Source organism: Hordeum vulgare, chromosome 2H, assembly GCF_904849725.1.
Source record: "Hordeum vulgare subsp. vulgare chromosome 2H, MorexV3_pseudomolecules_assembly, whole genome shotgun sequence".
NCBI lineage: Eukaryota > Viridiplantae > Streptophyta > Magnoliopsida > Poales > Poaceae > Hordeum > Hordeum vulgare.
This window is the reverse complement of record NC_058519.1, coordinates 611,795,764-611,809,023: the sequence shown is the minus strand read 5'-3', so window position 1 is coordinate 611,809,023 and position 13,260 is coordinate 611,795,764. Positions and strand designations below refer to the sequence as shown.

Sequence of the window (13,260 nt, the reverse complement as noted above, 5' to 3'; positions counted from 1 at the left end):
GTGATTCCTTCCGCGAGCTTCTCGCACTTTTTCCCGGTGGATCCCTCATCCCACGCAAGCCACAACCCTCATTTTCATAATTGCATTGCAATATCATAGTTTAATCTATTACTTTAACCATAGTTGTAACTATTTGTAGTATGGATTAAATTATGCAATGTTTGAATAAATTCTTGAATAGGTGACTACCGTGTTGAGTACGGGACTATTAGTAAGTAATATTTTACCCACTAGTTTACACCATATTGTTGGAGATTACTGTCTATGATTATTTAGGGTTTCATCCGACAGTTGGTGGATATGAACCAATAGCAGTGGCTTGAGCTTATTGGTTATTGGGTTACTATGATATCGGAGTGTCAACTATGACAAAAATATTATTCGGAGATAAGATACTTAGTTGGTGTATCGGGAGTCACCTGTCCGGGCTTATCCGTGCAACCACATTTGCCGGTATGGGATGGCCTTGACTTGGTCTGATCACGTGTTCTTTCATCGGTACCTCCAAAGAGGAGGGCTATGCATGCGCGCTACCCTGATCAGGTAGGCGGTGATAGTCCTGTGAGCCAGTTGAGTTGTTTTGTGGGTACCCGTCCCCGTTTGGGACAATTTCGTTTGGCCACGACGGTGGCAGGTGTCATGAGGACACTGGGGCCACCCAGGGCAGGACTCCGGGGCAGGATGAATGTCGGTGGTACGATGGGGGAGTCACGGGTCAGACATGTTTTGTTGGGGCAACACTGGTCCACCCGAATGGGATCACGAGGTCAGCGCTCCATGATGTGGGTAAAGTGTGCAACCTGTGCAGAGTGAAAAAATCTATTTGAATAGCCGAGTCCACGGTATTGGACAACCCGTCCAGACCTTAGTAGATGGTCAACCATATCAGTGTTAATAATGATGGAAGAACTCGTCTGAGTATGATAGCAGTTGGGCATCGTGCCGGTGATAGGTATTGGTGTCGGTCTTAAGGATATTCGCTGAAGATTCTTGGTGAGACCACGAGTTGGTCACGAGAGTATGGTGAGAGTAGTGTGGTATAGTTATTTTCAACTATCCCTTCGGTGATGATAAATATTTACCTAATCTTGATTGCTATGATGTTGTCTTGCCTTAACGCTGATGTTTGTTGTGAGCTTGCGAGTACATTCAAAGTACTCACCTGGCGTGTCATGCCATTTTGCAGGTCATGCTATGATTGCTTGCTTGTCGAGGATCTCGAGTTGCGATCTAGGATGCGCGTTCCAGCTTGTCGAGGATCCCGAGTTGCGATCTAGGATGCGCGTTCCAGCCAGAGTCCCTGTGGAGTGGAGTTCATCACAATCGTCGTTCTTCCGCTCCTAGCGTAGAATTTACCGTAGGCAGGTGTAGTACCGCTGTGGCAATGTAATCCAAGTACCATTGTAACCTTTTCCATAGTAATAAAGAGCTGATTTGTTCTATGTCAATGGTGTCGTATTACAGAGACTTGTCCCTGGGCTGGAATACGGGGCATTCTGGTTTCCTCTGAGCCGGGGTGCCACAGGAACACACGCTGGTTTTGTTGGATCCACACATTTTTTTTTATTTGCAATTCCATGGCCTAGCGCGGGTGCTGAGTGAGTCCCCATTATGCCAAGCTCAACGCACCCAAACGTTAATTGGCACTGTCATGGATCAGACATTCCCTAAGTATAATGTGTTCACGCCTCCTTCCATTGTAAGGATTCTCATTCTTAATAATGTTTTAGTACTTGTATGTTTGTCATTAATCCGCGCCTACACATTGCAGTATCTATTACTTTATGGTTTTGGCCTGCATTACCTTTGTATTTGCTGCAATACTGTTTGCTTGCTTCATTTATATCAAGTATTAATTATATTGTGGTTGCCTTCCATGCATGACATGTGAGTTACAATTGAATTAGAAAAATGGTGCGCCCTCCTTGCCGCACTGTTGTTCGTTTTAAAAACTATAAATACGAAGACCATATAATCCCCATAAAAGACAACCTATGTACTACGGCTGGCGACTTGTTACTGTCATACCGTGGATCGCATCTTATACTTATTTGTATGTTGCTATGGGCACAATGCATTAAGTAAATTTTAGTTGCAACCACATTGTACTAGATAGAACACGCTCGATGTAACACAAAATATCCTGAATCATAATCTGTATACATGTGGCCAAGAGTGGGAGCTAGATATATCAATGTTTAGCGGCTGGAATATACACAAATATAGAAATTTATCACTAATTAAACATAAAATGTGCAAAAAAGGTGAAAGAGAATCACTATAACACAAATGCTTATTGTATCCCAGAAGTGACTGATTCTACATTTCTTTAGTGTGGCATGTAGCCTTTCAACCTCTTAGCAGTTAGCTTGGCAGCAATTAATCATTTCCACTGACAAAAGAGATTATCAACTTCAGATGTGTCTAAAGCAAGTGAAGTATGCTCGAAACGAGAATTATTGAAGTGTGGCCATGCTCTTTTTAACATTTGCAAGGGAACATCCTCCTCACATCTCATCTATATACTTTATGGATGTGACTACTGCAGGTCATACATACCTAGCGGCAACCAGGGTCTGGGCTTTGACTAAATGCAATGAAATATGTGTAATTTCTCTTATCACATGTTTGTGAGTAAGATATCCAGATCATGAGTTAAGAGTAGTTCAAATAGGAGTAAAATACAGTAACACAAGTCTGAACTTTCATGCGGAGCTGGTGTGCCCAAGTTTGTCTCCAACTTTTATTTACTTTGTGTGTCATAATCTCCAACCTTTTGAAATATTCTTCGATCGTGTAATTGTTGATTGTATACCCTAGACTTAGCAGGGAAAGATAACTCTAATCATTCGAAGCACAATTTGTGTTACAATGCACAACAGGAAAATAATATATGACTCATAGATACTGAACCAACGGTACTAACGACCATGAGAATATACCTCATATGTAACTACACTGCTGGAGCTAGCATACTAATGAAGGGTTGGTGTGGAGACAGCGCCTAATGCTGACATTATGCACAAAATCCCTTGGGCCCTGTTGTGATAACAACATTATTGTGGCTGCAACATCCTGCAAAATTATAATAGGACATATTCAGGCTACAACTGTAATTGTGGAAGCTTGTAATATTGGTAAAAGCATTCTCATTCACGGTTCCAATATATGGGATAATGTCATAATTGAAGATGTGTGCATAGGGACTAATTCCTTATATTGTAGTCATATTCATGTGTTGAGCCTGGCTACAGAATGCAGATATATCAATATTTTTCGTCTTGATGAAACACAGAATGGGTAGAAGGCTACAATATGTTGGACATAACTGAATTAACTTTGCATTGCAATATATCTAATTTAGTATTTGTACAAACTGTTAAAGCGTACAAGAAGAGCTAAGCACGAAAACAAATGCATGTCGACCAAATAAGGACATTAAATAGTAGATATGTTAACCAAGGTATTATTTTTTAGTGAGAAAGAAGTGGACAAAAGATTTCATTATTATTTTACTGTTACCACTTTAATAGTACATATATGTTAGTTTGTATGGAATCAATAATAATTTCTGATTTAATTCTTTAGAAAGTTCTGATTTGTGAAAACTTTTCTAATTTATTAATAGATGTGCAATTGATGGAAAAAGGAAAGAGATGTGCACCATACAACAAAATATTGTAGAATTAGAATAAGTGAGGATCTGCTATCGAGTTGTTCTAATATATTCACTATAAGCATGTGAACCGTATAACAAAATATTGTAAAATTGGAATATTGTAGAATTGGAATGAGCTATGGTAAAACTTCACAATACCTAATATATTTACTATAAGCATGTGAACGGTATTGCCAGTCCTAACAAAGAAGCTCATTACCAAACTCATCTTTTTGTCGTAACTCATCTACTTAGGATATTGACACCATGAACTCTGAACATGTTAAACATTCTGAAGCCAATATGGTAAGGAATGCATGGTTTGTATATATGTGTGCTACAAAACCAACTAATGAAAACTATAGCAAAAATTGCCTACCCTTTCATTTTAGCATGTTATAGTGACAGGGATTGCACATCACTATGAACTCTGAATGTTTTATTTTTCTGAAGCCAATATCGGCAAGAGTGTGCTACAAATCCAGCTAATAATTTTTTTACTGTGCCTATCATTTCATTTTTAGCATGTTAAAAGGGACATGGATGGCACATCGCTCTGAGATAGGTAGGCGAGGGGATTGGGGGATCGATGTTCTCACCAGCGATGGGAGGCTCAGCCGCGACGAAGTCCGACAGGTCGAATTTGATTCCCTTGAAGATGGTGACGATGGAGGGTGGAATGGGGCAGGGTTGGGGGTGTGAGACGTAGATCTGGTGTTGGTGTGGGTTTAGGAGAAGGAGCGGAGGTGGGCGACGCGGTGGGGATCAACTCTTCTGCCGCCGAGGGAGAGGAATGGCCTGGCCGCCCCGCCGGGCCACCAGTCCTTGTCCGTGAGATGCAGCAGTGGCGCGTTGAGGGATTCCCTGTAGAGGAAGCAGGGCAACGGCGATGGGTAGTCGACGTGGAAGGGGTGAAGGCGGCCTCGCAGTCGTAGAGCACGGGGCGGATGTCCGGGATGTGGGCCCGAAAGCCGTTGGAGAAGCTATGGCCCTGGTGGTCGACGACAGCCACGCAACTGGACTCGTCGGTGAAGCCACGGTCGACGGCGACGGCACCGAAGACGGGGTCTAGGCACCAAGCGTTGCGTGAGGATGCGGAGGGGGTGAGAGGGGGCGGCAATGGGAGGTAACGGCGGAGGCCGGCGACTGCGTGGGTGATCGCGGAGGCCGTCGGCCGACAGCGATGCGGGTGAGGGGGAGGAGGATCAGGGCGACCGCGGGAAGAGCACTTGTGTGCAGTGATAAAGTTAGGGTTGTGTAGTGTTCTTCTAATAAGCTATAGGGATAACATTAGGTGAAATTATCTAAAATAAAGTTAGGTAGAAAATAATAATTAAAACAACTCTGTTAGAAGTGAAGTGAACTTTAATTATTAAGCAATTTTAGTCATGTTATATCGTCTCTACGCGTGCAAATTCATATTATAATTGTATAACTCGTAAAGGTATTTTAAGAACCCGTGGCAACACACGAACGTTCTCCTAGTAGAAGTAATTGTCTTTGCGTCTTAAATCTTATGTATTACTCCCTCCGTTCGTAAATATAAGTTTTTTTAAAAATTTCACTAATGGACTACATACATATGTATATATACATATTTTAGAATATAGATTCATTCGTTTTGTTTCGTATGTAGACCACTAATGAAATCTGTTAAAAGACTTATATTTAGGAACGAGGGAGTATAAAAAAATGCACGCTTAAACCTTGACCGAGGGAGTAACGAAGACTCGATAAATGCGAAACTAGCTGGGATAAATTAGTACGTACGCTCAATCATCAGCGTGTTTGATCAGTCAAACCTATCAAAAATGGACGGCACTCAAACTAGTAGCTGGAGCATTGTTAATCAAACTGCTTTGTAAGCACTCGTACTGACGAGTGCATGCATGGCCACCACCGAGTTGGACCAGGGGCTTTTAAAGGCTACCAGCCGCAATGATCAATCAGATAAATGCGCCATGATCAGTCCCCCGAGTACAGCAAATCATGCAACACCAATTCAATCATCCAGCACACCAGTAGTACTAGTACGTGATCCGTAGCATGCATGGCTCACTCGCCTCATACATACAGTCACATGACCATAATTCTCGCTGGTACTATTTCCCGGTGATTGAATCCAAACACATGAGCCACAGCAAGCTTGGCCGGTAGCCATCAGATTCAGAGGTGGTGAGGAGAGCAAAGCATGCAGCAGCAGCAGCAGCACAGCAGAGGCCATGATACTAACCAACTACACGTACACTACGTACGAGACGCGCGCAGAGGAAAAACTAAACCTGGGTCAACTTCGGCGAACGGCGAGGCGGAGGAGAAGACAAAAGTATATTCATGCGTGACGACACCGACACCGGCCGGGGGCAGCCTTGTGATCACGGCGAGAGGAGGGGAGGCGAGTGAGCGCATCATGACATGGGACTGAACTGGACGGTGAAAAGGGCCGAGAGATCGGGTAAATAATATTAATAAAGCTTGTGCGCGCAGAGTCACTGACACGGGGAGGTGTGGCGGGGCCGGCCGCCCATGCCTCCCTCTGCGCCGTGTAATTCAGAGTGGGGTTGCCTGCTTGGTCGTGGTCTTGGTCTTGGTCTTGGTGGACGGATAGAGGGATCCCGTCCAGTCCAGTCGAGGCCAGTCCAAGTCCGGCATCGGGACCTCTGTTTGACCACCACCACCACCACTGTGATGCCGAGAATAACACAGCAAAAGTTTGGGGCATTGGAGTTTGGGGCGTTAAAAGCGCACGCATCTCGAGAAATGCTAGATTTTCAAAAGATTACTCTGTATGCTTAATCCGTGTCAGTGAGAGATAATCAGATGGTGATTTTCCTACTCCGCGCCAGTGAGAGAGATGCCACTGGCCAGATAACTTTGTGCAATGGGAGAGGGGTTATGTTTAATCCGGGCGTGCAAAAGAGGCTGGGCACTTTCCGTGTAAATAAAAAATAAAAAGAAGAACAGCCGTCTGAGGTTGTTGGTAACAAGTACTCCTACAGGTGCAGCAAACGGCTCTCTGTTCGTGCTAGCAGTAATTGTAGCACAGTAACAGCCCAGCTCTGTGGTTTCACTGCGTCGATGAGACCTTTCGTTGAAGTGGAAACACACGTAAATTTTCTTTGGGGGGGTTTGGAAAGGGAGTTGTCACGGCCAGAGAAGAGAAGCTGCGCTGTGGAGTCCTGCGCAAGTAGAGAAGAAGAACTAAAAAAGGGCAAGACATCACGGCGTGCCTGTTAGATCTCTGCTTACAGTAGCCAAGTCCCCACTGAGAGCGTAGCGTAGCGTAGTGTGTTCTCTTCTCCCATCACATCACGCCCATCTCCTTCCCTCCCCATCCCCTTCTTCCTCCCTCAGCCCCCCCTCCCCCACTCACTCTCACTCTCACTCTCAGCAGCCGCCGCCCGAACAGGGATAGACAAGGAAGCACACATCCAGCGGACCAGCACGGGGCAATGGAGTACGAGAGGATTCACAAGGTCCAGGTACGGGCTCCATCTCCTGAGGCCAGCACAGTGGCTCGCTTGATCCCACCCACCGAATTAGGGCCTGCTCTGTTCATACCCGTTGTTGCCGTTCCTGATGCTTCATTTTTCCAGTACATTTTTTCCTTCCTTTTTTTTCCGAAGATATATATTTCGTTTTCTGGATATAGATGTGCTTTCTCTGCTCCTCATTTCCAAGTCTACCATGTTTTGTTGCGTTTTTATAGCAGCTTCCATTCTCCTATAGGCAGATCAAAGCCAGTCTCCCTATTTTGCAATGAGAAGATTATAAAGTTAGTCTCGCTGTCAGACGTCGGAGCCGAGCAATTTGGGAGCCTTTTCTTTTTTAAGAATCTAGAGTTGGTTAGCGGTTTGTTTATAAACTGTAGCTCTCTTCAGTTATCACTTGTTGGGCAAATCTGTTTTGTCAGTCAGAGTGAAGCTAACTAGTTCAAGTAAAGCGTACTGCTAAATATGCAGAAAAACTGTCGTCCCTTCTGCATAGGCAGTGGAAATCTAGAAAGAACGCCCATTTTTCCGAAGAATTTGGCGTCGGCACTGTTTTAGTACTACTACGTGCTAAAGTGATGCTGATTTCACTACCCCCGTGTCCCAGTCAGGAAATACAAGTGTCAAATGGTCAATCCACTGTCACTGTCACAAATGTCTAAAAATTTGCATGACACCAGCACTTCTAATTTCTTGGAAGTTTACAGAGCTATAAGCTTCCTACGGTCCTACCTAGAAATATTTTGAACAAGATATAATAGAGGTTACCACCTTGAATCAAGACACTTTATTAAGTTATAATGCTTCCGTAGATGAAGACTTACCTCTTTGTTCTTCATGTAGGCAGGCGCCCTTTCTCCCACAAAGCTGAGGATGAAGCTGCTGGGAGCCCACAACCGCGTGAGGGTCATCAGCAGCAGCTCGTCGCGAACATCGCCTTCGAAGAACGCCGAGCCATCGCTAGCGCAGAACAGATTATTAGTATGCGATGTTCTTGACCAAGGTACATACATAACGCTAGCCTATTTGTGTTTAACTTACTTTTTCCCTGATTAAGGTAATCACATCTATAGCCATCTGGCTCTGCTTGTAGTTTCAGACAGCTCCGGTGCCGCCAAATGCCCTGCAGCAGTCGGCAATACCGAAGTTGTAGACAAGGATCCAGCAGTAGATAGCTACAAGGTTCAGAACATGCCCAAAAGTTCAGTTCACCAACCTGCGCCGAGCAACTCAAGCATGATACATCCAGTGCGAACTGTCGAGGAGGATGGTAACGAATGTGACAGCGGTCTTGACAATGCTAGTACCAGTAGCTTTGAGTTCCATGGAGGCGAGAAGACGGCGGCGGCGCAGAATCCAACCGCAGGCTACTTCTCTAGACAGGCTTCCTCCAAGTGGAACGACGCTGAGAAATGGATTGTGAACAAGCAGACTGTTCAGCAGAACACCGCCAAGGGCACATCGCAGAACCAGAGTGCACACCAGGTGAATTCGGCTGCGCCCAGGGGCGGTGGCGTTTTGCCCAAACACCACGGCGCATTTGCTCGTCCCATTCAGAACATGAAGAGATTCAATCCGGCTTCGTCGGCTTCTCGGAGCATATTAGAGAGGCTGTCTTTCGCTTCGCATCAGCCGAAGTTGGTCAGGCACTCAGATGTCTGTCCTGACCAAGGTTCTACTGCCACCTCAGAGTATCAGAAAGGGCCAACTGAAACCAGTTCAACTGCAATTAAGCCATGCAATGATATCGAAGGTACATTTTTTACTTTGTTAGTAAGATAAGAAGCAGCAATTGTTACATAGTGCAAGTAAGATTTACGGTTCAATTTTCGGCCTCCCATTTTTCTGTAAACTGATATGAACTATCGCACACAGCTATTCCTACAGTTCAGGCGGTCTCTGTGCGAGATGTGGGCACAGAAATGACTCCAATACCAAGTCAAGATCCATCAAGAACAGGAACACCACTTGGGTCTGTGACACCGACTCGGAGCCCTAATTGTTCGATACCATCAACTCCTGTGGGCGGACTATCGACAGCATCGATAGGAGAAGACAATGCAGATGATGGTCCTTATTTCAACAGAAAAGGCGGCACGAATGAGATGTCAGAGGATGAAATCAGGCTCAAGGCAAGGAAAGAAATTGCTGCCCTAGGTGTACAACTAGGAAAGATGAACATCGCTTCATGGGCTAGCAAAGAGGAGCTAGAATTGGTCTCTGCGACGCCAAGCATTGCTGATTTGGAGCGAATGAAGCAGGAATATGCTACTCGTGCGGCAGCATTCGAGGACGCTGAAAATTCTAAGCATACAGCACGGTATGTTCCATCAGACTATCTGATACCCCTAGTCGTTTGTTCTACCAGTGAGCTACAAAAGGAGATAGAAACAGAATTAAATTTTGTAAATATTGGTTTTCTTCATCTTATTTGACATGGTATTGTTTTGCTTAGATTCAAGAAGGAAGAGCTGAAGATCGAAGCATGGGAGAGCCGCCAAAGAACAAAAGTTGAATCTGAAATGAAGAGACTAGAGGTGCATTTCCACTGCATTTCACTATCATCTGCATACCAGCTGCTTTTGTTTGCACCAACACAATACTTTGAATACATATCATACTCTTTAGGAGTAGCATGTAGCTTAGTGATGACAAATCGTTCTATGGCAGGAACGCGCGGAGAAAATGAGAAGCGAGGCCATGGCAAGGATGGCGGAAAGGCTCGAGCTGGCACGCCGCGTGGCGGAGGAGAAGCGGGCATCAGCCAACGCCAAGATGAACAAGCAAGCAGCAAGGGCAGTTCAGAAGGCCGATCTGATCCGCCAGACAGGACGGATTCCAGGGTCACGTATCCTATGCTGTGGCTGTTTCTGTGAACCTTAGCACTTGTTGAAGAACTAGCCTGTTAAAATATGGTCGTGAGAGGAATCTAACTTCCTCGTTCTGCAGTCAGCATTCCTTGGTTTTTTAGTATGCGAAAGGGAATGTCTGGTCTAGGTGATTGAGATGTACACATTCTTCATTGTCATATAAATAATTTGCTTAGTGTGAGGTGTGCCAAGTTCTTGTTCTTTTTCTGAAGAAAAAGGTTCCTATAAGCTGTTCTTCAGTGGGCTAACAATATGACTGATGGAATCACTCACCTTTCTGATGAACCAAGTTATGGGTCAAGCCATCTTTCTGGGATCTTTTGCATAAAGTGGCGCTGCTGCTGTGAGCCGTTGGTTGTTCATCTGTCTCGGTTCTGCGCTGCTGCTCACGGGTCTCTTTAGACTGAAGTGTTCACGGGTCTCTGAGAGCAGTGCGTCAGTACAAGGCATGACGCAGTGAACAGTATAGCGAACAGCGAACCCCGCCTGTGAAATCAGAGAGATACTAGATCATGGCTATGGAATAGAAGGGGCCGACGGGCAGCAGCTGATGGGTACAAGGTTCGAGGAAAGTACTTTCATCAGTTGGTAAAACCCTGCAAAGTGCAAACAATGGACTCGCTTCGGTGTCAGCGAGGCTTCAGAGTGTAGACAGCAGACGTACCTTCAGTCAGTCCGCCCGGTAGTCAGTGCTATGTGGATCTACGAGTTGACATACAACATGCTGGACCAAAACCATTGTTTTGACCTTTTGGTCAAAGTTTAGCGTGATTTGATCCCATGCACAAAATTTTGGGACAATCTCATGGATACAATTGACAAATATTTAATGTAGGATGGTCATTGCCAAGGGCCTTTTTTTTTTAGAAAAGTTGGATGATCCCCGGTCTCTGCATCCATCGTGGACAGTATATTGAGAATGGACAGGTAAGTAAGAGCAACTCCAACTCCGCTACCCAACTCGGCGCGCTTTGTGTGTGTTTTACCTATCCATCCTTCTTTGTAAATGTATCGATCGTGCGTGGTGCGTCCTAGTGTCTAGTGGCTGAGCTTCGTCCTGAAAGTCTTCTCCTTCATTTTTTTAGGTCGAAGGAGAATTTATATCACAAGATGGATACCAGAGGTGGGCCAAGTGGCCTACTAGACATCAGGCGACGCCAGGGTGCCTGGTGCGCCCTAGTGTCTAGTGGCCGCATGGTGGGCCCCCTCCAACACTTCTTCATTCGAGTATTTTTTATTTATTATACAATATATCTACGTAAATTTTCAGCCCAATTGGGATGTGCAAAATAGGTATCTCTGACTTAGATTTTTCAGGTTCAGAATTTCATGTGCCGGTATTCTCCCACTTGGTGTGCAACCTTGCATATTATGAGAGAAAGGGCATTAGAATTACTCCATCGAGTGGCAAAATGCATAAAAACAATATAAATAACAGTAACAAAACATGATGTAAAATGGATGTATCAAAAGTAATTGTGTCAATTGCAAAGAAGCGCAAGCTTGGACCAAAAATTGCGGATTGTGTTCTCTTGGGCTATGCCTTTCACAACATTGTTTATTGATTCTTGATTGGTATCAGCACATGTATGTTGGTACAATCATGGACTCAAATGTCGTGACTATCTTTGAACATATCTTTCCCATGAAGGATATGAGTAGCTCACCAAATCAGGAGTTGCCTAGTTCATCGAGGCGGGATGTAGTTGCAATTTCTGAACCTTCCACTCCGATGCAAGAACTTGAAGATCCTGTGGGGGACAATGATGAGACTCCTAGAAGAAGCAAGAGAGAGAGGACCACAAAGTCCTTTGGTAATTATTTGCTTGTGTATCTCATAGATGACGCTCCCAGTTCTATTTCAGAGGCCTACGCATGTGAATATGTGACTACTAGAAGGAATCGGTCCGTAGTGAGACGCATTCCATCTTGGAAAACGAAACTTGGGAGATAAGTGATCGTCCTAATGGGTGCAAATGGTTATTTAAGAAGAAGCTTATGCCTCATGGTACTATTGAGAAGTACAAGGCACGACTCATGGCCAAGGGTTATACCCACAAGAAGGGTGGAGACTTCTTTGATACTTACTCGCATGTGGCTCGACTAACCACTATTTGAGTACTACTTTCACTAGTTGCCTCGCATGGTCTTCTCGTTCTTCAAATTGATGTCAAGACTGCTTTCCCAAATGGAGAGTTGGACGAGGAAATTTACATGGAACAACCAGATGAGTTTATAGTGGACTGTCGGGAAGGAAAGGTGTGCAAATTGCTCAAGTCTCTATATGGACTTGAGCAAGCACCTAAGCAGTGGCATGAAAAGTTTTAAAGAACTTTAATAGCTGCATGCTTTGTTGTAAATGAAGCTGACAAATGTGTATAATATTGCCATGGTGGGGTGAGGGAGTTATCCTTTGCTTGGGCGTTGATGACATGTTGATTTTCGGAACAAATCTGGATGTTATTAAGGAGGTCGAGGATTTCCTATCTCGTTGTTCTGAGATAAAGGATTTAGGAGTAGTGGATGTTATTCTGAACATCAAGCTATTGAGAGATGGTGATGGCTTCAATCTCACTATGTGGAAAAGATCTTGAGTTGCTTTGGTTATAGTGACTTCAAGCCCTCTCCAACACCATATGATGCTAGCATGTTGCTTCGAAAGAGTCAAAGAATTGCTAGAGATCAATTGAAATACTCTCGGATTATTGGCTCGCTTATGTATTTAGACAACGCTACGAGACCTGATGTCTCTTTTGCTGTTAGCAAACTAAGTCAGTTTGTCTCAGAACAAGGAGATGATCATTGGAAAGCTCTAGAAAGGGGTTGCGCTATTTTAAGGGCCCTATGTTATGGAATTCATTACACTGGGTACCCAATGGTGCTCGAAGGGTATAGTGACTCAAACTGGATCTTAAATGCTAATGATATAAAGGCCATAAGCGCATATGTATTCACTCACGGAGGTGGCGTTGTTTCTTAGAAGTCTGCAAGGAGACCATCTTAACGAGGTCAACAATGGAAGCAAAACTCACAACATTATATACAATTACGGTCAAAGCAGACTAGCTTCATTGAATCTTTAATATTTTGTCGGTTGTTGAGAAACCAATACCGGGTATCCTTATGAATTACGACAATCAAACAGTGATCGCTAAAGTGAGTAGCTCAAAGGATAACATGAAGTCATCAAAACATGTACAAAGAAGATTAAAGTCTTTCAGAAAAATGAGAAACCGTGGAG

At 44.3% G+C, this 13,260-nt stretch overlaps 1 protein-coding gene across 2 annotated transcripts; it reads left to right on the top strand.

The window, feature by feature from the left end:
* Window positions 1-6,898: 6,898 nt before the first annotated feature.
* On the top strand, window positions 6,899-10,200 carry LOC123427801. Of its 2 annotated transcripts, none has more exons than XM_045111928.1 (6): window positions 6,899-7,140; window positions 7,993-8,152; window positions 8,249-8,902; window positions 9,025-9,469; window positions 9,605-9,686; window positions 9,820-10,200. In XM_045111928.1, the coding sequence occupies exons 1-6, from the start codon at window positions 7,111-7,113 to the stop codon at window positions 10,030-10,032; spliced, it is 1,584 nt and encodes a 527-aa protein (XP_044967863.1). In that variant the 5' UTR covers window positions 6,899-7,110; the 3' UTR covers window positions 10,033-10,200. The 2 variants fall into 2 exon arrangements, with proteins under 2 accessions (XP_044967863.1, XP_044967862.1); XM_045111927.1 differs by having other exon boundaries at window positions 6,922-7,140; window positions 8,243-8,902.
* The last annotated feature ends 3,060 nt before the right edge of the window (window positions 10,201-13,260 follow it).

Coding starts and splice junctions, on each gene's coding strand:
- LOC123427801 (XM_045111927.1), top strand. CDS start 7,111: ATGGAGTACGAGAGGATTCACAAGGTCCAG. Junction 8,153..8,242: donor ATGCGATGTTCTTGACCAAG/GTACATACATAA, acceptor CTCTGCTTGTAG/TTTCAGACAGCTCCGGTGCC. Junction 8,903..9,024: donor GCCATGCAATGATATCGAAG/GTACATTTTTTA, acceptor TATCGCACACAG/CTATTCCTACAGTTCAGGCG.